Source organism: Drosophila montana, unplaced genomic scaffold (assembly GCF_035044405.1).
Source record: "Drosophila montana isolate Dmon_TW-CO22-7 unplaced genomic scaffold, ASM3504440v1 contig_3848_1, whole genome shotgun sequence".
Lineage (NCBI taxonomy): Eukaryota > Metazoa > Arthropoda > Insecta > Diptera > Drosophilidae > Drosophila > Drosophila montana.
The window spans coordinates 644,093-666,104 of record NW_026998720.1 but is presented as its reverse complement, the minus strand read 5'-3'; the positions used below and the strand labels follow the sequence as shown (position 1 = coordinate 666,104).

General features: G+C 44.6%; 6 protein-coding genes and 1 pseudogene across 7 annotated transcripts; 3 read left to right on the top strand and 4 right to left on the bottom strand.

The window, feature by feature from the left end:
- The first annotated feature begins 4 nt into the window (after positions 1-4).
- Positions 5-3,067, top strand: niki (nimA-like kinase). The gene is made up of 9 exons (XM_064696546.1): positions 5-748; positions 807-945; positions 1,011-1,294; positions 1,351-1,518; positions 1,575-2,084; positions 2,149-2,317; positions 2,380-2,565; positions 2,625-2,857; positions 2,914-3,067. Exons 1-9 carry the CDS (start codon positions 60-62, stop codon positions 3,041-3,043), a joined length of 2,508 nt encoding a protein of 835 aa, XP_064552616.1. The 5' UTR covers positions 5-59; the 3' UTR covers positions 3,044-3,067.
- Positions 3,068-3,092: 25 nt separating this feature from the next.
- Positions 3,093-4,634, bottom strand: LOC135438285 (zinc carboxypeptidase-like; annotated as a pseudogene).
- Positions 4,635-5,654: 1,020 nt separating this feature from the next.
- Positions 5,655-7,270, bottom strand: LOC135438284 (zinc carboxypeptidase-like). The gene is made up of 2 exons (XM_064696549.1): positions 7,128-7,270; positions 5,655-7,071 (listed from the first exon to the last, which is right to left on the bottom strand). Exon 2 carries the CDS (start codon positions 7,062-7,064, stop codon positions 5,724-5,726), a length of 1,341 nt encoding a protein of 446 aa, XP_064552619.1. The 5' UTR covers positions 7,065-7,071; positions 7,128-7,270; the 3' UTR covers positions 5,655-5,723.
- A 158-nt stretch (positions 7,271-7,428) lies between these two features.
- Vps16B (Vacuolar protein sorting 16B) lies at positions 7,429-9,122 on the top strand. The gene is made up of 2 exons (XM_064696548.1): positions 7,429-7,577; positions 7,631-9,122. The coding sequence occupies exons 1-2, from the start codon at positions 7,552-7,554 to the stop codon at positions 9,009-9,011; spliced, it is 1,407 nt and encodes a 468-aa protein (XP_064552618.1). The 5' UTR covers positions 7,429-7,551; the 3' UTR covers positions 9,012-9,122.
- Positions 9,123-10,274: 1,152 nt separating this feature from the next.
- Positions 10,275-17,747, bottom strand: ca (claret). 2 transcript variants are annotated; one of them, XM_064696543.1, is made up of 15 exons: positions 17,297-17,747; positions 16,368-16,987; positions 15,806-16,307; positions 15,202-15,737; positions 14,821-15,137; positions 14,215-14,763; positions 13,852-14,155; positions 13,564-13,788; positions 13,372-13,504; positions 13,194-13,309; positions 12,969-13,138; positions 12,819-12,900; positions 12,517-12,753; positions 12,017-12,463; positions 10,275-11,952 (listed from the first exon to the last, which is right to left on the bottom strand). In XM_064696543.1, the coding sequence occupies exons 1-15, from the start codon at positions 17,574-17,576 to the stop codon at positions 10,600-10,602; spliced, it is 5,871 nt and encodes a 1,956-aa protein (XP_064552613.1). In that variant the 5' UTR covers positions 17,577-17,747; the 3' UTR covers positions 10,275-10,599. The 2 variants fall into 2 exon arrangements, with proteins under 2 accessions (XP_064552613.1, XP_064552614.1); XM_064696544.1 differs by having other exon boundaries at positions 13,564-13,794; positions 13,858-14,155.
- Positions 17,748-17,943: 196 nt separating this feature from the next.
- On the top strand, positions 17,944-20,678 carry ncd (non-claret disjunctional). Its single transcript, XM_064696547.1, has 3 exons — positions 17,944-18,491; positions 18,549-19,225; positions 19,282-20,678. Exons 1-3 carry the CDS (start codon positions 18,299-18,301, stop codon positions 20,503-20,505), a joined length of 2,094 nt encoding a protein of 697 aa, XP_064552617.1. The 5' UTR covers positions 17,944-18,298; the 3' UTR covers positions 20,506-20,678.
- Positions 20,515-21,769, bottom strand: LOC135438287 (3'(2'),5'-bisphosphate nucleotidase 1). The gene is made up of 2 exons (XM_064696551.1): positions 21,313-21,769; positions 20,515-21,245 (listed from the first exon to the last, which is right to left on the bottom strand). The coding sequence occupies exons 1-2, from the start codon at positions 21,689-21,691 to the stop codon at positions 20,704-20,706; spliced, it is 921 nt and encodes a 306-aa protein (XP_064552621.1). The 5' UTR covers positions 21,692-21,769; the 3' UTR covers positions 20,515-20,703.
- Positions 21,770-22,012: the final 243 nt, after the last annotated feature.

Here is a 22,012-nt window from a genome sequence, read left to right as displayed (position 1 = left end):
GATAGTTGAAGTTCGATTTTTGTGCTGCTTTGACAATCGTGACAATTTGCGCGGATGATATGAAAAAGTTTCGGAACAAAGCCAGCTCCTTGCCAATCTTTAATGGGCGTATTACAGATGCAACCACGTTGACAACTACATCGCTGCAGCTGCCGCTGGTTGCGGCACAGCAGAAGCAGCCCGCCTGCCGCAAGCTCAGCTCTCGCGCCATACCCACAGTTTTCACCATAACCGACGGCAACACAGGCGCGCCCAGCACATCGCTTGCTAAGGCCATGGCCATAAACCATGTGCCGCATTCACCGGATAGGCCGTTGCAGCAACTGGCGGTGCCCAAGGAGGAGCTGAACATAGCCGGAACCGAACTGGCCAACTATGAAAAGGTGCGCGTTGTGGGTCAGGGCTCGTTTGGCATCGCAATTCTGTACAGGCGCAAATTTGATGGCCATCATATTGTGTTTAAGCAAATCAATTTGAGTGAGTTAACGCCGCCGGGTCGCGATCTGGCCATGAACGAGGTGGAGGTGTTCTCCAAGCTGCATCATCCAAACATAGTCAGCTATCTGGGCAGCTTCATCAAAGATAATACATTGCTCATCGAGATGGAGTATGCGGATGGTGGCACTTTGGCTCAAATAATAGCCGACCGACAGGGCAAACAACATTTTCCAGAGCGCTATATAATCGCGGTCTTTGAGCAGATATCCAGCGCTATTAACTATATGCACTCGGAGAACATTTTGCATCGGTAAAGAGCAGTATTTTCAATATACAGCCATATATCTGTAGTGTTTGGCTATTTTCAGCGATCTGAAGACGGCCAATGTGTTCCTCAACGGACGTGGAATCGTTAAGATTGGAGACTTTGGCATATCAAAAATTATGAACGCAAAGATTCACGCACAGACTGTGCTTGGCACGCCCTACTATTTTAGTCCTGAGATGGTGAGTGTTGTCCTCCGTTCGCTTCAGACTTGACGAGCAATCTATTCCATGGGATTCCTTTTCAGTGCGAGGGCAAGGAATATGACAATAAAAGTGACATATGGGCGTTGGGCTGCATTTTGGGTGAGCTGTGCTGCTTGAAAAAGACCTTTGCCGCCTCCAATCTGTCGGAGCTGGTTACAAAAATCATGGCCGGCTCCTATACAGCTGTGCCAGCTGGCTACACCTCGGGTCTGCGCAGTCTCATGGCCAATCTGCTACAGGTGGATGCAGCACGGCGACCCACTGCATCGGAGGTGCTGGTGTATTGGATACCCTTAATATTTCGCAGTCTCGGCAAGAACAAAGGGTGAGTTGCAAATACGCCGGTCGAGATTGATGAATACCTCATCACTTACCCTTTAGCTACACCTATGAGGATAATGCGAGCAACAATGGTAGCTTGCTAGCGGCGCCAACGTCACTTTTTGCCAGCTGCAGCAATTTGGCCATGGAGCTGCCCACGGCCCAAACAGAAACGAGGAAGCTGATGAGCGCCGAGACTGTTGCGCCCCATGAGGTTATAGAGAAGAGGTAGGTTATTGGACCAGGCAGAGCTGATTTGATAATCATACTGGCTACTTTTACAGGTCTGTCTTGTACCAGCTGAAATCCTTTGGCAACAGCTTCAGCATGAGTCCGATACAACTGCCACCCAAGGCTTTCATTGTCTGCGTGGCCATGAGCGAATCCCACTTTGTGGTCATCAACGATGATGGTTCGTCATATGCCTGGGGCGAGGGCACACACGGTCAGCTCGGCCTGACTTCGCTGGAGGCCTGGAAACATTATCCCGGACTGGTGCAGAGTGTACGCAATTATCATATGGTCAGCGCTTGTGCCGGCGATGGTTTCACAGTATTCCTGACCCAATCCGGTAATCTGCTGAGCTGTGGCAATAACATCAAGTTTGCTCTGGGCCAGGACGAACAGAAGGATTATTTCACTCCTAAGCTTATAGCCAAGCTGGCGGATGTGCGCATTGAGCAGATTGTCGCAGGCTTGCATCATGTGATGGCGCTAAGTCGCGAGGGCGCCGTTTATGTTTGGGGCACCAGCGTGTCTGGAGCTCTGGGCCTGGGTAACCACCAGCAGCAGCAGTAAGTGACTTTTAATTAAACCACAAGAGACACAGGTCCCCATTCCTGGCATTATCCTCGTCAGAAAGCATCCACAGAAGATATTGTTGTCGCATGTCAAGAGCAAACCCTCAAGGATCTACTGCGGCCCAGACACATCAGCCGTGCTCTTTACCAATGGCGAGTTGCATGTCTGTGGCAGCAACGACTACAACAAGCTGGGCTTCAACCGTCCGGGCAGGATTACAGCTTTTGTAGGCAATGACTTGCTACAAATTATGCAAATGATATTAAAAATCTAATTTTCTGAACACAGAAAAAAATACAACTGCCCTTTAAGGTGCTGAAGGCTTGCTTCTCATCCACGCATTCAGTATTCCTTACTGAAGGCGGCTATGTCTATACCATGGGTCGCAATAAGGAAGGACAACGTGGCATACGGCATTGCAATGCAGTGGAGCAGCCCACACTGGTGGATACAATACGAGCACGTTACATTGTGGTTGGATAGGGTAAGCTAGTTGCTAGGAGTCTACAATTAATAGTTTCTTTAATTCGTAGAAAGCGAATTGCAGTGATCAGTGCACCATAGTTGCCTCAGAGGATAATATAGTTACGGTGTGGGGCACGAGGAATGGCTTGCCGGAGATTGGTTCCAGCAGCAGCGGCTTGGGCTTGGAGGTGTGCACACCCAATGCGGAAATGGAGCTGGGCAACAACACAGCCGCGTTCACCAATTTCCTGGCATCGGTCTACAAATCCGAGTTAATCACTGAACCTATGGATATATTAGCGTAAGTTCAGTTTTCAAAACAGAGTTCCAGTAAGCCATATGCTTTGCCCGGCTCAGGCTGCACTCATCCAAGGAACAGTGTGAGCGCGGTTACTATGTGCAGGTGAATGATGTATTTCCGCTGGCTCATAGCGTTTTGGTGATGGTAGAGACGACCACACCGCTCATTTCCTCCTTTGAGGGCTAACATATCTTCCTTACCGGAAGAGCTCTATTGCCCATTGCTAGTTGAAATATTCTTCGTATGTACCATGTCTTTATTTATCAAAATTAATAAAAAATTTTGTCTCATTTACTGGTAATACCCACGTTTTCGCGCCTCCTCCACAATGGTTTGCACCGCAGCGAATGCCTCACGAGCGGTTGGCTCAATCTCTTTAGCCGGTAGAATGAATATGTCATCGCTGTCTGGCGGGCCGCGCAGCTCAAAAGTAACTGCAATCGGCACCTTCAGCTGACTGTAAGCCCAATCCACTGAGCCACCCCTAACAGGATAGATGGTCTCATGTATGCTACCACTCTTATAAACACGTCCAGTGAGTGCCTTTATGCGCGCTGCTGCCAATTGGCCGATCGCCTTGAGGTCTTCATAATTCTCCACACGCTCTGCCGTGTGACCATACGGGAACATAATGAGCTGCGAGTAGCTGTGTAGTGATAGATAGGTGCGAATGCGTTCCGGCTCGACATGCTCTTCCAAAAATTGTATAATGCGTTGAGTTTCCAGCTCGCTGGCAGCGGCTGGGCCAGAGTAATCATATTTGCAGGGACTGCCACTGGCACCCGTTGTGTTCCAGCTGAGTGGAAAATTGCGATTCAGATCGACGCCGCGACAGATACCAAAGAGCTGGCGGTTCTTACGCCACATCCGATCCCCAGTGAAGCTATAGTGATACCCATCCGGATTTACCGATGGAAAGATCAGCCAGTTATGAGAGCGAGCCATGGCCTGCACTGAGGTATCGTTGGAGTGCAGCAGTTGATCAATAAAATAGGTGGCTGTAGCAGGTGCAATCCACTCGCGTGCATGTATTCCACTCTCTATGAATACACTTGTCAGATTCTCGCCACCAAAGCCAATCTTTACTCCCTTGATGGGCAGACCTTGAGTGCTCAAGCCCATGTCCAGCACCTTTACCACTTCAGGTTGCTCATGGGCCAACTTCTCTAGCCAGTTATAGATAGTTGGCATCTATGAGCTCCTGAAAGTTGTAGTTCAATATACGATGGCTCACGTTGTAGCTATACAGAAGCTCATCAAAGTCGGCCACTTTAGGAGCGGTCACCATAATCGTCACATTTTGGCCTGGCACGAGCGCGTGCCACATAAAGCTCCACGAATCGCTAATATCCTCCAACGCCTGAAAGAGCTCGACTTGAGTTGCTGTGGCAAGCTCCACATTATATATGCGGGTATGATCGTAGCGTGCCTTGGCGGAAGGAGCAGCTGCGGCCTGAGATTCGGTGCCTAATACACATTGAGCAGCCTTGGTGCAGTAGCTCGCAGCCCGAGCGCGAGGTCCGAGCACCACCAGGAGCAGAACAAACAAGAGAGATAACATGTTTACTCTAGAACAGACAAAATTCTATTATTTGGCAAATTTACCTTCGTCTACCAACATCACCTTTAAAAGCAGGTTTAATTAAATATTCAGATATATATATATATTATTTATGTGATTATTTTAGCAAAGCAAAGAAATGACAATGAATATATCAAAAATAATTGGTGCTTTGTCCCCTGTCCGTTAATGAGGTCAAATAACTGGTAAATACCTCTTTACCGGGAGTGTAAACATACATTATTTACAATTAATACAACCTAGTAAATTTAAATGTATTTCAACTTAAGAGCATCGCTGTATTTAAGTATCGATTCTGAAAATGATTGTACCTTAATTAGTACATTAAATACTTGTATATTGTTAATAAATAAAAATGATTAATAAAAAGAATAAAATAAAAAATAATCATTTCAATACATATATTTAGATATATATATATATATTTAGATCGAGATAATAGCGCGCTTACCTATTATTTTTCGAAAAAATTCCAAGCCGATAATTATAATTTCGATATTTCGAGCTTCCCTGCTTACAAATAATTTCAAACTCTGGTCACACTATAAGCCGTTTTTTTTAATAATAAAAATCTACGGAATATCTACGTTCGTTGCATCAAAAAATATTGGAACAGCTCCCCGAGAGCTACCTTCAGCTTTGATCTTGGCGATGCAGTCGTCGGAGAAGGCTCTGGCGAGGCCAGCCAGAGCAGTAAATGGAAAACAATGCTATATTCAATGACAATACCTTTCAGTAGCTAGTTTTAATAATAGTACCACATTGGGGACAGTAAATCATTACTTTATTAAAGCCATTTTGAGCGATGAGGCGCACCGGACGATCAAGTCATGCTCAAGGGCGTAACTCCTGAGGAAGAGCTAAAGCTGTTGCGACGCCAAATACAGAGTACTCTGTACAGCCCCAATCTGGAGGCAACCGCACAAAAGCTGCTGCATGACCAGGTGGCACCATTGGAAATGTTCAAATCGCTGCTGAAGAAGCGACAACTGTTGGATTCGGTGCTGGCCAACGGCAGTGATGCAATAATTTCAGTGCTACAACTAGGAATATATTGGCGATGCTTTTAAAAACAAGTTCTAGGCGCAGTGTGAGGCCGATTACTATGTTCAGTAAATGATGTATTTCCGCTGGCTCAAATCGGTTGGGTGATGGTAAAGACGACCACTTCGCTCATTTCCTACTTTGAGGTTCTAAAACATATACTAATTCCAATACGCTTCGTATGTAATACGTATGTGTATTATCTTTTATTTACCAAAATTAATAAAAGTTTTGTCTCATTTACTGATAATACCCACGTTTTCGTGCCTCCTCCACAATGGTTTGCACCGCAGCGAATGCCTCACGAGCTGTTGGCTCAATCTCTTTGGCCGGCAAGATGAACATATCATCGCTATCTGGCGGACCGCGCAGCTCAAAAGTAAAGGTAATCGGCACCTTCAGCTTACTATGAGCCCAATCCTTTGAGCCACCGCTTGAAGGATAGATGGTCTCATGTATGCTACCACTCTTATAAACACGTCCAGTGAGTGCCTTTATGCGCGCTGCTGCCAATTGGCCGATCGCCTTGAGGTCTTCATAATTCTCCACACGCTCTGCCGTGTGACCATACGGGAACATAATGAGCTGCGAGTAGCTGTGTAGAGACAGATAGGTGCGAATGCGTTCCGGTTCGACATGCCCTTCCAAAAATTGTATAATGCGTTGAGTTTCCAGCTCGCTTGCAGCGGCTGGGCCAGAGTAATCATATTTACAAGGATTGCCACTGGCACCCGTTGTGTTCCAGCTGAGTGGAAAATTGCGATTCAGATCGACGCCGCGACAGATACCAAAGAGCTGGCGGTTCTTACGCCACATCCGATCCCCAGTGAAGCTATAGTGATACCCATCCGGATTTACCGATGGAAAGATCAGCCAGTTATGAGAGCGAGCCATGGCCTGCACTGAGGTATCGTTGGAGTGCAGCAGTTGATCAATAAAATAGGTGGCTGTAGCAGGTGCAATCCACTCGCGTGCATGTATTCCACTTTCTATGAATACACTTGTCAGATTCTCGCCACCAAAGCCAATCTTTACTCCCTTGATGGGCAGACCTTGAGTGCTCAAGCCCATGTCCAGCACCTTTACCACTTCAGGTTGCTCATGGGCCAACTTCTCTAGCCAGTTATAGATATTGTCCAGTTGAAAGTAGCGCCTCCAATCGAACTGATCCGCAGGCGTGCTCTCTGCTGCTACTTCAAGGTAGTTGGCATCTATGAGCTCCTGAAAGTTGTAGTTCAATATACGATGGCTCACGTTGTAGCTATGCAGAAGATCATCAAAGTCGGCCACTTTAGGAGCGGTCACCATAATAGTTAGCTTCTGCCCAGGCACGCGCGCGTGCCCCATAAAGCTGCACGAATCGCTAGCCTCCTCCAACGCCTGGAAAAGCTCGACTTGAGTTGCTGTGGCAAGCTCCACATTATATATGCGGGTATGATCGTAGCGTGCCTTGGCGGAAGGAGCAGCTGCGGCCTGAGATTCGGTGCCTAATACACATTGATCAGCCTTGGTGCAGTAGCTCGCAGCCCGAGCGCGAGGTCCGAGCACCACCAGGAGCAGAACAAACGAGAGAGATAACATGTTCACTCTGGAACAGACAAAATAGTATTATTTGGCAATTTTACCCTCGCTTATCAACATCACCTTTGAGAGCGTAATTGATTACAGATGCAAATATATACATTTATATGTGTACTCTTTGTTAGTATGGGTTTGTTAGAAATGATAATAAATATAGCATAGATTATTGTTTCTCCGTGCTCTCCTTTAATGAGATCAAATAACTGGTAAATAAAAATACTTTGAGTGCAAATAAACATAAACATACATGATTGCAAATTAAACTATGTTTTTTAAGTTAAAAGCTCGCTGTATTTGAGGATCGATTCTGATAATAGTTTTAGCTTAATATATAGTACATTTAATATCGCGACGAAGCGCGCTTACGTAATTTTTTTTTCAAATTGTAAGCCGATAATTATAATTTCGATATTTTGAGCTTCCCTGATTACAAATACTTTCAAAAACTGGTCACACTATCAGCTGTTTTTTGTAAGAATAAAAACCAATGGAATCTCAATTTGATAACACAGAGTAAGTGCGCTTAAAGTATGGGGTTTAACAGTTAAAATTACATTTGTTGACAGCGAAAACTATTGGAACCGCTCCTCGAGAGCTGCCTTTAGCTTTGACGACGAAGATGATGTTGATCTTGGCGATGCCGGCGTTAGAGGAAGCTCAGGCCAGGCCAGCCAGAGCAGTAAATGGGACAACAATTCAATATTTAATGACGACACCATTTCAGAGGCCAGTTTTGATAATAGTGCCGCGCTGGGAACACTGAATCATCTTTCCATTAAAGCCATATTGAGCGATGAGGCGCTTAATCTGGTGTTACAAGAACAAGCACTTGATGATCATGTCATGCCCAAAGGCGTATCGCCTGAGGAAGAGCTAAAGCTGTTGCGACGCCAAATACAGAGTACTCTGTACAGCCCCAATCTGGAGGCTACTGCACAAAAGCTGCTTCATGGCAAAGTGGCACCATTGGAAATGTTTAAATCGCTGCTGGAGAAGCGACAACTGTTGGATACGGTGCTGGCCAACGGCGGCGATGCGATAATAGGTGTGCTGCTGTTCCTGAAACGCACGCTGAACACCACCCAGTTCCATAACATACTACAGCAGCGGCCCAAGGCGCTGGAACACTATCTCAGCTATCTGCGGCAAAGCGGTGATGTGAGCCACTATATTGATATATTGCAGCGCTTTGGACGCCACCAAGAAGCAGCTCTCAGGCAGTTTCAAGCAGCCATGACCTGCAGTGAATTGACAACGCGGAAACAGCAGCTGCAGCGTCTGGTTGATGCGTATGCCAGCGCTGGTGTGGGCGTTATTTCACTATATGAGCAGGTCTTTCATGCGGCCTTAAAGCTGCAGCTGGTCAAGGAAAAGGAACCTGTAAGTAGTATGGGCCAACAGATAGGTGATGAGCCCACGCCCATTGAGTTTTTGTATGTATGCTGCACGCAGAACAAGAACTGGAAGGAACAGGACATGCTTAAACTTAGCTCACCCCAGCGCTTTGCCGCCGATCAGGAAATCTCACCAGCCCAGTATGAATGGACTGCGCTAAATGAACGCGCCCATGCACAAGCCTATGCGGATTTGGAATGCATCTTTGAGCGCGTTTCCGGTTGGAATCCGCTCAAGACGAAGCAGTTTCACATTAGCTTTGATTTGTCACTAGCCGTGCAGCGGCTCTTTGAGTTGCAGGCGCCCGCCACGGTACTACAGCTATTTCTCTCCAAGATGAGCAACAGTCCCGAAAAATTGGCACTGGCGCAACGAGTCAAATGCATCAAAGCCGTCATTGATGCTATGGTGAGTCTGAAACAACAGCAGGAATTGCAGCAATTGAAGGAAACGCTACCTGAACGATCCGAGGAGCAGTTTTACTGTGAGAATGCGCTCAAATTGCTGCAAAGCAAACGCTGGACTACGGACAATATTAAACTGAAGCTTTAGGAAGACTTAAAACTTGTATATAAATTTATTTTTTATTACCTTTTCATATATGTAATTATTAAAATTGTTAAATATATATATAGATATATATATATTAAATAATCGCAAATCACAAGCTGAATATCAATTAAAAGTGTTTGTGTACTACGGAACGGTTAAGGATAACCATTTCTTGAAACATTTTTTTTAATGTTTATTTTTTATTTTATTGAGTAAACAAAAAGCGTGTATAGCCAATAGCAAACAAAGCACTACAAAAATTAAATTCTTTAAACAATTTGTTTGCCTTAAATATTTTTCTTAAATAACATCGCTATGAAAGCTATTTATATAAATATGCGCAGAAAACCGCAAACAACAATTATGTAATTAATTATAAACATGTGTGGGCGGGTAATAGACAATATGTAATTTTTTTCCTTATTATTCTATCATCTGATTTTTGTCGAATGGCTGCAGCACAAGAAAATCCCCGAAGCTCTCAATGTTCACCCATTTTCAAAAGGAAAACGGAGCGGCATGAATGTAAACGTCTTTCCCCAGCAGACTAAAAACTATGAAGATATTGCCCAGATTTTCGCAGATCGAAATAACATTCTTACAGTGCTCATTGGAAATTTACCTCCCACATAGCCAATTGCATATCTAATGAGAACTGACTCTAACTGAAAGATTAACTAAAGATTGGAACTCATAAAGTGTCGGAACAATTACTTGCAGGTATGAAGCGTGTGGACTTTTATTCTCAACTCCAAGTGTGGGGCGAGTGATAGGTTTGCAGTGTTGAGAGCCTTATTGATTGGGTAACTGTGAAGATAATGATATGAGATCTTGCGAACATACAAACATCCTGAGAACATAACTAATAGTGATGGTACTTTTCTTATCAGATGGGGACAAAGATAGTGGAGGAAATTTCTAAGTCCGTAACAGTAAACCCAAATCTCACAATTTTCTTCATATGAGTGGAGCCATCCCAGCTTCTCCTAGATCGATAAACACAATCATGGCTCCATAGACTTCCACTGCTCAACTAGCCAAAGGGGCTGCTCTATTTTTACTACGAGGAGGAGGAATAACTGAGCTTGTAAGCAGCTTGTTCTTAGCAGAATACAGGAAAATTAAGGTATTTCCAATCAAGCCTAGGTTGGTAATGCGGATGAAATAGAAGACGATGCAGAACAAGCTATCCATTAAAGACGAGGATGCACCACCAAGAATGGGAGAATCAGCTGAATGAATTCCGACATAGAGACAATTGGGTAACGTGGGAGCATGGGTTAAATTCAATTTCGTTGGTCAGCTGCCTTGACAAAATTGGACAGACAATTAGACAATTAAACAGTATTTCTAATATTTACTTATGTGTGGTGTTTGTGGGCGGGCACAGCAACTGACGCCATCATTGATCTTTGGTTTCCTGCTCGAACTGACAACAAATCGTAAAAACTTTGAAATTACAACAAAAAAAAAACACGATAAACTTTCAACTTATGCAGAGTTGAATGTGAAAAATAACTAACAAAATTCAAAGCAAGAACCGCAAGTCCTTCGACCGACGCCATTGACCACGAAGCCAAAGCCAATGCTAATTGCTACCACTGGCGTCTTGATCACAATAGCTAAGCAGACGTTGGCACAGGATTGTCTTGAACTTAACTGTGAAACTATCAAAAATGGCGTCAGTGTCTTGGAGTGCACTCGTCGATGGTTGATTGCTATCCGACGCCGCAATCAGCGACTTGAACTTCTGGTTGAGATTCTGTTCAAGTGCCGAGTTGTTGTTGTTGAAGTAAAATACATATGCCAGCTCCAGCAGATAGTAATCCAGATCGGCCATAAAGTAGCGCTCACATTCGAGCATATCGAACTTGAGCTCCAGAAAGTGCACACACATATGATAGATAAGATACTTGAGATCGGAGCGATGAAGGGGCACATAGCCCGTGTCCTTGCTGAAGTACTCAAAAAGCTTAAGAGTACGCTGGGCGTTGTCGCAACTGTGCAGGCACAGCTGGAAGGCCTCCACGAATCTGAAATTGAGCATACAAATCCTAATGCGATATTCGTTGCGTTGCGCACGCGAGCATTCGGCTATTTTGTCTGGATTGTACAGCCCATGGAAGGCGTATAGACAGTAGTGTATATAATGGCGCAACGGTTGCAATGTAGAGACATCTGCACCCTCAGAGCTCGGCGTGCAGGTGCTGGCATCGTCTCTATCCCCGAGCAAAGCGGCAGTATTGCAAGCCAATCCCGTCGCCCCCTGATTTGGTAACGGCACATAGCTCTGCTCTTCCGGCGATAGGTCTAGCTCTAGAGAGCTGTTGACATCGGCCAATTGCTGTGCATTGTATGAGTAACTAGCGTCGTTGTGGCTTAGATTCTCCAGGCTGCTCAGTAAATCATCTGAGTCCTGGCCAGTCCCCGCTTGATCTGTGCTGGACTTATAGTTGAGCGTTTCCGGTGAGTAGCGATGTTCAAAGCTTATATTAGCCTGCTGCAAGAAGGGCGGCTGATATGGCGGTATCACCTTCAAGTAACGCACAGGATCTTGGTCTAGACGAATACGTGGACGCGGTAAATTAATCTCCACAGGCGCCTCAACACACTGGGTCTCGAAACGCATTAGCCGCTTGGTGGTAGGCAAACACACGACGCGCTGCCGCATGCGATCCAGACTGGCGCCCAAATCGCGGCCGCATTGCCCGTTCGAGTTGCCACCAAAGGCCTTGACAATGTGATCGGTGGTCATGACAAGAGTAAAATCAGCGCCGCAATCCACGTACATGGGCCTCTCGATGCTGTCGATAGGTGATGGTTTAAGCACTGTACGGCGATCTTTGTCCTCGGTGCCCAGCTGATGCTCGAGATTCTTGCCCCATGTATACAGCGTGCACGTAGACGATATCAATGCAAAATGAAACAATCCGCTTGAGACCTTTGAATGGCAAAACGATCTCAATTTATACTTACAATAACCAGCAATGAACTGAATAACGTACCTGCAGTATTTGGCCAGCCACCTCGCTGGTATCTACTAGATGTGGTTTCATGTGCTCCGTTGGATCTGGCTCGGTACCAAGTTGTGTAGTTGATGGCGCAGCTGTTGTCTGTACTGACACTGTGCTTGTTCTAATTGTTAAGCCAATATTTTCGCAAGCATCGGATGGCACGGCCTCATCCTCGGCACACTCTTTGGTTTCTGCACTGGACTTGGGTATAGCTCCTGCCACAACAGCTGCATAGGAAGTACTTGGCTCCACCAAGGCGCTGTTGTTGTTACTTGGGGGCAGCAACGTTTCCTCTAGCCGCTTGCTCAGCATCTCACGCTGCTGATTTTCCTCTAACTTTTGCTTAGCGTTGGCACGCCGCTTTATTTGATTGGCCAGACGCAGCGCCTGTGGCGAACTGCCCCAGGTGTACATGCGTTCCTGCTCATCTACAGCTAGCTAAACACAAATGAATAAGTCGGTGTTGCGCCAGTGTTAGCCCATTTACTTACATTTGTAAAAAATTTCGTGTGTATCAGTCTTAAGCTGCAGTCACCCAGTTGGAGGCGCAATGGCACACTCGTCTTCGTATCCTGAACCTGCTCAATGTTGCCAGTGCCCAGCTGGCCAAAATGATTGGAGCCGAACACAAAAAGCTCGTTGCCACTGTCAACCTCTACGAAGTTGTTGTAGGTTGCCTGGCAAAGCACCAAACTGTGGGCATGCCCCAGCGAAATTTGTAATATTTTCTAAGGAATATAAGAAAAATTATTATAAATAAAGAAGTATTTAAAAATATATAATTTACACGCACCTTATACTTAAAGAAACTGACTAGTGTTGGTGTTGCGATGTTCTCGCAACAGCCATTGCCCAACTGACCATAGATGCCCCAGCTAAAAGCATCACGTTGGTTAAAAATGTTCTTTGAGATTTTAGATATTATATTATATATATGTCATACCCCCACATATAGAGCTTGCCGTCTGCAACGGCAGCATTATGATATTGACCGGCCTCCAGCATGGTAATGTTCATGCCATCCAAAGCTGTTACCAGCATTGGCTGTAGCGCCATTTGCATATGCTGTCCAACGCCCAGCTGGCAGAGACTATTATTGCCCATGACATACAGCTATGGAAACATGAAATTGATAGTAATTTCCAAAAGTTAGAGCCACAAAACCTACGCCATTATTGGTGAGTATAAGTGTATGCTGACGTCCACACTTGAGCGCATGTACTTCCAATTCAAGTTGTGAAAGCAGCTCTAATGTTTTCACAGCATGTGCAGGTTCCGGTGGTTCTATCAGATATTTAATAAGTATAAAAAATTGAAAAGAAATATAATATAAAAGAAGAACTCACCAGTTGACTTCTGAGCACTAAAGCAACAGGGCACGCCACTAGAGCCCCAAAAATAAGCCACACCATCTACAACACAAGCGCAATACGCACAGCCAGCCGAGATCGGCTTGAAACGCGATGATTCAATGGCAAACTAAGACACCCAAATTATTTAGATAATAATGTTGTTTGCTGGATCCTGCTGGTACTTGCCTGATTGTCCTCATAGTTGATGCGAAAATTTGATAAAGCGTTTACAATGGAATCGTGCTTGACACGCTGTGACTCCAAATGAATAAGCACAGCCAAATAGGTTTCGATTAGGCATTTGCAGAACTCAAATATATGTTCATTATTGTCATTGTGGCTTGAGCTGCTGCTGTGCGACACAATGGGACGCAGTGAAGGCGCAAAAGGATTAAGCTGCATGGCGAGACGCTGTAAGTATCAAAATACATTTAATAAGTCAGGACATTAAATAAGGTGCATCTAATCGTTTACCTGCAGCACGCAGGGCCTTATATGTTCCAGTTTATCTTGTATAAAGGTAAAATAATCCATTGACACTTGCGGCAAATATGTGATTGTCTCCATAAATATATTTTCGCTAAGATTGTACAAACAGACGTTAAGTTCGTTGTACCAACCAAACTCCTGGGCAACAACGCTGACCAATGCATTAAAGGTGTCCAAACAAACACCACGCACTTTTGCCAAAATTATGGCGGCCGAAAAGAGTCCGCTCTGGCACAGCACAATGCTGGTCATATTGGTGTGGTATTTGGTGTTAGTGACCAAAAAATTCCTGAATTAAAAGTTTACATTAAAAAATTGAGCATTGGATTCATATAAAATCTAACTTACCACAAAGGCAGATAGTTCTTATCGTTTACAGCCTTCTCGGCCAACGTTATTAGCAGCAAATTTGCCAAATGAAACTGTGATGAGGGCGACATTTGCAAAGCGCTAATTGACTCATCGACACCATAGTGATAATCGCTGCAGGAGACCCCACTATTGACCACAACGTCTACAGCCTTCACTTTGGCTTGCAATATCTCGCGCACATCCTCCGAATGACGATAGGTTATATCTGATAGAATACTCTTCAGCAACGGATGGCTCAAATAGCGCGATCGCAAAATATAAGATGACTTCAGGGCCATGGCGCTCAATTGCATTAGCGCATAGGTGTGTCCATGCATGGCCAGCTTGAGTGCAGTACGTATGGGTTTCACGCGCGCCACATTATATGTGATTAACGCCTGAGTAATCTTTTTGCGCCGCAACAAATAATCTCCAGCGAACTCAATGCAATGCTCGAAGGACAGATCAAAGGTGTTGCAAAACTCCCGGCATTGATTCCATTCGCTGAGCAACGCTGCGTCCAGAAAGAGTTCAAATGGTTCCTTCCTGTGAGAAATAAACACAATATAAATATATTGATAATATAAATATTTGTGTACGCACTTGAGCTGTATGGTGTAAACATTTTTGTTGGTTATAACATAGCACGGATCATAGTTGATTTTTGGAAACTCTCCCTGCATAATCTCCATTTGCCGCAAAGAAAATTCATTACTACTATCCGCCGATTCATAAAACTGTACATAGTCCATTGGGGTGTGTATGTCTTTGATTTCAAATGCTTTTGACTTTTCTTCCTTCGTTAGAGTTTCGGTATTGTTGTTCCCGGCAAAATTCCGAAATTGCGCCATCTGATACAATTGAAGCACAGTCTCCTGCTCAAAGCGAAAGAGTGCCAACTGTGCCTGATAATTGAATCGCTGTGAGGATTTAAAACATTAATGAATTTGCGTTTGATAATTAGGAAGGCATATTAGTACTTACATCATCTTCGGTGGTATGCAACGAGGCCATAGCGCTGCTGATGACGCTTACCGCATTGATGGCATTGGTGGGCATTTCGCTTTGATCGATGCTGCATGCGCTTGTGGTTGTTGCACTTGTCTCGTCGCTTTTGTTCGTGTTAGCCGGCTCCATATGCTCCAATTTCTCAGTGTCTGCATCTAAGCTCTCTTTCTCGGTGTTCGGCACCAGTGGCTCTTCCAGCGACGTTGCTGCCGTAGAAGCGCCTGAATCACTGCGACTGTTCAAGTCCACATATTGTATACCATACAGTATGTTGGAGCTAATGAGTATGTCCACACAGTGGTTGGGTATCTTGTACAAAAACAATGGCTTCAAAGTAATATCGATTCTGTGCACGGTCAGGCTGCAGCTGTTGCTATGCAAAGCGCTCAACAGATAAGTGCTACGCAGATTTTGTATGGTATAAAACGAGCCGTTTGTGTTGCCCAGTGGTTCCGGCGTAACTGATGGCGAGTCCATAATAGCAAATGTGCCCATATTTGTCTCTGGCAGAACTGTAATTAAATATTAAATAGAGCAATCAATTGAAATACTAAGGATTCAAAGTGTTGACAGCACGTACATTCATCTATCTTTTGACGCTGATCGGAGAGGCGCGATTTTATAGCCTGCAACTTCTTGGAGCCCAGGCTTTTGAGCGATGCAAGGCGTGCCCGTGTGGCTGGCAAAATGCCATCGAAGCTATTGACGGCCAAATGCTGCTGCTGGAAGCGCACACCGCTGCTTTCGTTATAGGATGGCGGCGACGGTGGCATTTGCGTGTTGGCATCACTGGATGCCATATTAGATTCAGCACCACCAGCAGTGAGTGGAACTGTTTGTGTGCTTGGTGCGATTTCATCGCTGGCAGGTGGCGCAAATACATCCTCCTCTAGCTGGCTGCTGTCCGAGGCTGGATCAGAACTGTTGCTTTGGCGCGCATCGTTTTGATGCTTCGCATGTACGGACATGACAATCTGCCAGGCGCCCTCGCGCGACGTAGGCGAGCTATCACCGGGATAGACATACTTGATGGCTTTTTGCTCGAGCAGCAGCTTGTATTGAGCCTTAACCGATGATGTGATCTGAGGATGGCCAAAAAAAGTGTGAGTTTGTTTATTTGTGCATTAATAGGGGCAGCTTACCAACAACATGACCCCATCAAATGTATTGTCCTTGCAAACTGTCAAACGCACCACGGACCCATTTTGAATGGATGTGCTGGCTATCATTGGACAATTTGGACTAAGACCCACAAAGCATATGGAGCCATCCGAGTAGCCAATAATGGCACGATTTAAGCCATAATACGTTTTCCACCACACGACAGATAGCGGATAGGGGCATGTTTTGGATGCCATAAACGACGTAGCCATCACTTGACTGTTGCCCGTTGTATCGAAGGGCGGTGCTAGCACTTGGACGGAGTGCTCCGTAGCAGAGTCTACCGCAGGACCATTGCCCAACAAATGATCGGGCAATTCATGACCCAACGGCTCCTCGTCTAAATTATCAGCCTCTTTGTCCAGTTTAACATGCTGCAGTTGCTCTGCCAACTGTTCCGAATTCCACTGCTGTTCAAACGCCTCGTCCTGTGCCGTAGAATGATTAGGGCATTTCTTCGAATTGGGGCACTCGTGCGGACCAACAAATGGTATTATATAGGATGTCACCTGTGTGGTGCTGTACAATGAACAGGCGGACAAATCGTGCGTCTTGTCTACTAGAGACAGTGCGGGCACAATATGCAGCGTGTTGTCGAAACCTGTTGATAGGTAATGAAGGCATGGTAATAGCTGGGTTCAGTAACACTTTAATAGACCTGTCCTCTACATCCACTGACCGTTGAAGAAGCAGCCAATCAAAACAAAATATGCTAAAGAAAATCAATAATGTAAATCGCGTACATATGGACTCACACACACACACACACACACGCACACCGGGCCACTACACTCCCACCCACAGCATCAAAAGTAATTTTAGGGGTCACTATGTGTAACACCCTACCGCCAACCCCAACCCTACAACTCCAACTCAAGTCCTGAACTCCTGCACAATGTCACATACTTACACAAAACCAACAGCCAAATGCCCGCAGGATCGAAACAGACATCGTGTATGACACGATTGGTGCGCCGGAACCAGGAGATCATCTTGAGGACCTCTTGGCTACCGCCAGCGCTGATATAACGCAGCACAATCTCATTTTCTTCGCTGACCAGGCACAGGAACTGCTTTTCATCGAATGGTGTGACTGAGACGGTGGAGAGCTTACAGCTGAAATTCGTAATAAGCGGACGAAGCTCAAAGATCTGCAAGTCTTTGAGCTCGGCATGCCCGTGCACCGCCATCACTTGAACTTTTTTGGTCGCTTGACGCTGACGGACCTGCTTACAGCGTTTCTTTTTTGTTGCACAAATCAAATTTTAATTTTTTGTACTATTGCCATGTTTCCATAGCAAACATTTGTTATCGCATCTAAAAATTATCGGAAATATGCGATAAGCTGTTTGCAGGGAACGCATCCAAATTAGTATATTCTACCATCTAATACAACCTTAACAATTTTGATATATCTTAAATAAAAAAATATCGCATTTGCTTTGTTCAAAAACATATGTGATGTAACAAAAAGTCTATATCATACTAGACATAGTTTCAAAATTAACATAAGTATCGATTTGTCATAAACGACTTTTGACTTTAGGGCTTTATGTGTAAATCTGCGTTTGTTGATGGAAAAACAGAAAAATAGTCAAAAAGAAAATGTTGCATTAACTTCTAAATGTCTCTGACGTTAAATAACCTGTTAAATCTATTATAAAGTGTTGAATAAAAAAAGTTATCAAAACCTAGTCTCCTAGCAAGAAATAGTTTTCTATCCAAACTACAGTGTTAGCAAATGCTAAAGTAAAAACCTAACTATTTTGACGAGGTGGCAATATCGATATTTTTCATGCATCTCTACAATCAAAATTAACGGCGGGAATGGAATTTTGGCGTCGCTTGTTTTTACCGATCGACGAATTTGAGTTTAAAACACGGATCAATTGATAAATAAAACAAATCAATAATGGAATCACGTCTGCCAAAGCCATCTGGCCTAAAGAGGCCAATGTCTGCAATAAAACCAACTTTAACAACTGATCGCAATAAAGCGCTGATGAACAACATGAATGCAAATACAACATACAGCGGCTCAACAGCTCAGCCGCTTACCAGAGACTTGCAAAACATTCCTCAAGCATCCTTCATGCGCCAAGGCGGTAAGTTAATATATCATACATTGCAACTGAGTATTAACAGCGCCAATAAAAACATAGCTCGCGCCCTTTCACCCGAGCCGAGGAAACCAATGGGTATGCAAAATAGGTCTAAATTGCGGCGTAGTCGCTCTGCTTGTGATATCAGCGAAATACGGCAAAATCTCAAGCGGATGGGTGCACCCAATCTGCCAACCATACCGTCAAAATTATCACGGCATGCCAACAGTACAATGACTGCGAATGCGGCAACGGGCTCAGAGTCAACTACAGGTATGTGTCGCAATGCCCGTGCAGGATCGGCACCAGCCAGGCGGCTAAATGTAGCACCAGCTCCGGCACCGACAACGCGTCCGTTGCCGCGAACAGCTGTGTCGACGAACAAAGCTAAGCCAGCTACGGGCACAGCTGGTGGTGGTGCAGCAGTTGCTGCACCCAAGCGCATTGCCCCTTATGATTTCAAGGCACGCTTTCACGATCTACTGGAGAAGCACAAAGTGCTTAAATCCAAATATGAGAAGCAAGTAGATAACATGGGGGAACTCGAGTCGCTGCCCACGCAGCTGGAGGAATCTCAAACTAAACTTATTCAAACGGAGTCAATGCTAAAACATACTCAAACAGAAAACGAGTGCCTGCAGCGGCAATTAAAACAACAAGTAGAAAGGATTGAGACAATTACTAGCACGTTGGGTCGCACAAAGGATGAACTAGATCAGTTGAAGGTTGCGCATCAGGTAAGCCGCTAACGCATTGTATAGCCTCATAATTTTATTTCTAATTTGCATTGCAGAGTATCAAAACCGATCATGACAACCTGTCCACAGAGGTGTTGGATCTGCGCCTTCGAAATGAGGAACTTATGCGCAGCAATGAGCAGTTGGCTGCTGATTTGAGCACATGCAGGGAGCAGCTGTTCCAGTCGAACATAGAACGAAAAGAACTGCATAACACAATTATGGATTTACGTGGCAATATACGAGTGTTTTGCCGTGTGCGTCCGCCACTTGATTATGAATTGGGACGTTTGTCCTGCAGTTGGACGTACCACGATGAGGCAACAGTGGAGCTACAGAGCATAGATAGCCAAGCGAAGAACAAGATGGGCCAACAGATATTCACGTTTGATCAGGTGTTTCATCCAAACTCAACGCAAAACAACATTTTTGAAATGGTTGCACCATTAATTCAATCTGCCCTGGATGGCTATAATATATGCATCTTTGCCTACGGCCAAACGGGTAGTGGAAAAACATATACAATGGACGGCGTACCCGACAATGTGGGCGTTATACCACGCACTGTTGATCTGCTGTTTGACTCTATAAAAAACTATCGCAATTTGGGCTGGGAATATGTTATTAAGGCGACGTTTTTGGAAATATATAATGAGGTGCTTTACGATCTGTTGAGCGATGAACAAAAAGAAATGGAGATTCGTATGGCCAAAAATTCCAACAAGAATGACATTTATGTGTCTAATATAACTGTGGAAACAGTCACGGACCCCAATCATTTAAGACAACTCATGCAAACTGCCAAAATGAATCGCTCCACGGCTTCTACGGTAGGCAATGAGCGTTCGTCACGATCACATGCGGTTACCAAGCTAGAATTGATCGGCCAACATGCGGAGAAGCAGGAGATTTCTGTGGGATCGATTAATTTGGTCGATTTGGCCGGCTCAGAATCGCCAAAGACCAGCGTAAGAATGACGGAAACCAAAAATATAAATCGCTCGCTCTCTGAACTAACAAATGTTATTTTGGCGTTACTCCAAAAACAAGATCATATACCCTATCGCAACTCAAAACTAACACATTTGTTGATGCCGGCGCTGGGCGGAAATTCGAAGACCCTGATGTTTATTAATGTATCACCGTTTCAGGACTGTTTCCAGGAGTCAGTCAAATCGCTGCGCTTTGCTGCCTCCGTTAATTCTTGCAAAGTAGCCAAGGCAAAACGCAATCGTTACTTGAACAATTCCACGACTAACAACAGCAGTTGCGAAAAGTAAATACTGGCATTTCATATACGAGATTACAATTATCTGGATCGACAGTTTTTTGTAAATCTTTTTTTATCAATTTACATGCACAATCTTAATTTTACTACTGTCTGTTATCACTTAATTTATAAATGTGTATGTTTAGTGCAAAAATAAACTAATAAAAACAACGATTACAGTGTGATTTTATAATTGTGGATTGTTTGTCTACATGGCTCCCACGGCCTGCCGCACTTCTAAAGGAATCTTCTCCACTAGCTCTTTGTGATTATTCCCGACGCTGGCGAGCACACCCCTGCCATTCACGTGCTCCACTTCTGCATGATATTCATAATGTTCGCCATTGATATTAGTCAGGTTGCCGCCATTTGCCTCCAACACCGCCTCCGGTGCGCAAGTGTCCCATTTTTTGCATCCTGGCGTGGCAAATACATAAGCATGCGCCTTTCCCTCAAGCAGTTGTAGCACCTTGAAGCCAGCGCCGCCCACCTTAATCACTTTGGTGGCATTGAAGACATCCACTGCCTTTTGATGCAGCGCATTGGAATGTGAACGGGTCGTTGTAATGATGAATTCACCCGCTGGCGGTTTTACTGGAGTGAATCCTCCAGTACCAAGCCCTTTAAGACCCCAAATTGTGCGGCCTAGCTCTCCGCTGGATTGCTTGTAAAAGGGCTGATGAATAATGCCACCCACAGCCGAGTTTTTAATAGCTATGCCAATCAGCACTGTAACATGTTCCACATAGCCTAAGGTGGGGCGACCAGAATGGAAAACAATATAAGTAAGATATTTACATAACAATTTTCGGCTTACCTTGTGTATATTCCGCAGTGCCATCTAAGGGATCGACCCATATGACAAAGTCCTCCGGCTGGGCATCTTGCCATGCCGCCGGGCAGTTTTGCTTCAGGAATGCTTCGTCCTGTTCACCTACCAGCCAATCATCGCATACATTCAAGTCAGAGCCGCCCTCTTCGCCAATAATTTTAATGCTGGGAAATTTCTTCGATAGCGATGCTATGATGCACCGTTGAGCAGAACGGTCTGCTTCAGTTTGTGGATCATTTTTTCCCTTGTCGACAATGCCCAAATCGCCCTGCTTCAGAACATCGCGTATGATGATGCCGGCGCGTTTTGCAGTGTTGATGGACAGCGCCATTATTCGCATAATAAGTGGAGCATTTGTGGCCATGATTAAGTCTCGACTAGTTTTAAATGTGGAATGGATTCTACTTCGAAGTATAGGTAATTTCACTGCTTTCGTAAAAAATTTGGCAAATCAGCTGTGGCAACAGCGGACAAGCAGGGTACGGAACTCATAACCTTTGCAAGCAAAATCTGCGAGCAAAAATAGGTTTTTACAACTAATATATAATAAACATATTAAAACAAATAATAAATTAATATAAAAATTAACTTAATATAATATTTTGGACATAATTTCTAACATATGTATGTATATTGGCTACGCAGTGCAGCTTCTACCTTTATTTTATATATTCATTCTTACATA

Bases quoted from the DNA above. Each gene is read 5' to 3' on its own strand.
- LOC135438284 (XM_064696549.1), bottom strand. From the start codon at position 7,064: ATGTTATCTCTCTCGTTTGTTCTGCTCCTGGTGGTGCTCGGACCTCGC.
- ncd (XM_064696547.1), top strand. From the start codon at position 18,299: ATGGAATCACGTCTGCCAAAGCCATCTGGCCTAAAGAGGCCAATGTCT. The intron at 18,492-18,548 runs GTAAGTTAATAT...ATAAAAACATAG, and splicing joins ATCCTTCATGCGCCAAGGCG to CTCGCGCCCTTTCACCCGAG. The intron at 19,226-19,281 runs GTAAGCCGCTAA...TTTGCATTGCAG, and splicing joins AGTTGAAGGTTGCGCATCAG to AGTATCAAAACCGATCATGA.
- ca (XM_064696543.1), bottom strand. From the start codon at position 17,576: ATGGCGGTGCACGGGCATGCCGAGCTCAAAGACTTGCAGATCTTTGAG. The intron at 14,764-14,820 runs GTGCGTACACAA...TATTTCTCACAG, and splicing joins GTTTACACCATACAGCTCAA to GAAGGAACCATTTGAACTCT. The intron at 13,310-13,371 runs GTGAGTTCTTCT...AATATCTGATAG, and splicing joins TAGTGCTCAGAAGTCAACTG to AACCACCGGAACCTGCACAT.
- niki (XM_064696546.1), top strand. From the start codon at position 60: ATGAAAAAGTTTCGGAACAAAGCCAGCTCCTTGCCAATCTTTAATGGG. The intron at 2,085-2,148 runs GTAAGTGACTTT...TATCCTCGTCAG, and splicing joins GGTAACCACCAGCAGCAGCA to AAAGCATCCACAGAAGATAT. The intron at 2,566-2,624 runs GTTGGATAGGGT...TTTAATTCGTAG, and splicing joins TACGAGCACGTTACATTGTG to AAAGCGAATTGCAGTGATCA.
- Vps16B (XM_064696548.1), top strand. From the start codon at position 7,552: ATGGAATCTCAATTTGATAACACAGA. The intron at 7,578-7,630 runs GTAAGTGCGCTT...ATTTGTTGACAG, and splicing joins TCTCAATTTGATAACACAGA to CGAAAACTATTGGAACCGCT.
- LOC135438287 (XM_064696551.1), bottom strand. From the start codon at position 21,691: ATGGCCACAAATGCTCCACTTATTATGCGAATAATGGCGCTGTCCATC. The intron at 21,246-21,312 runs GTAAGCCGAAAA...GCCCCACCTTAG, and splicing joins CACTGCGGAATATACACAAG to GCTATGTGGAACATGTTACA.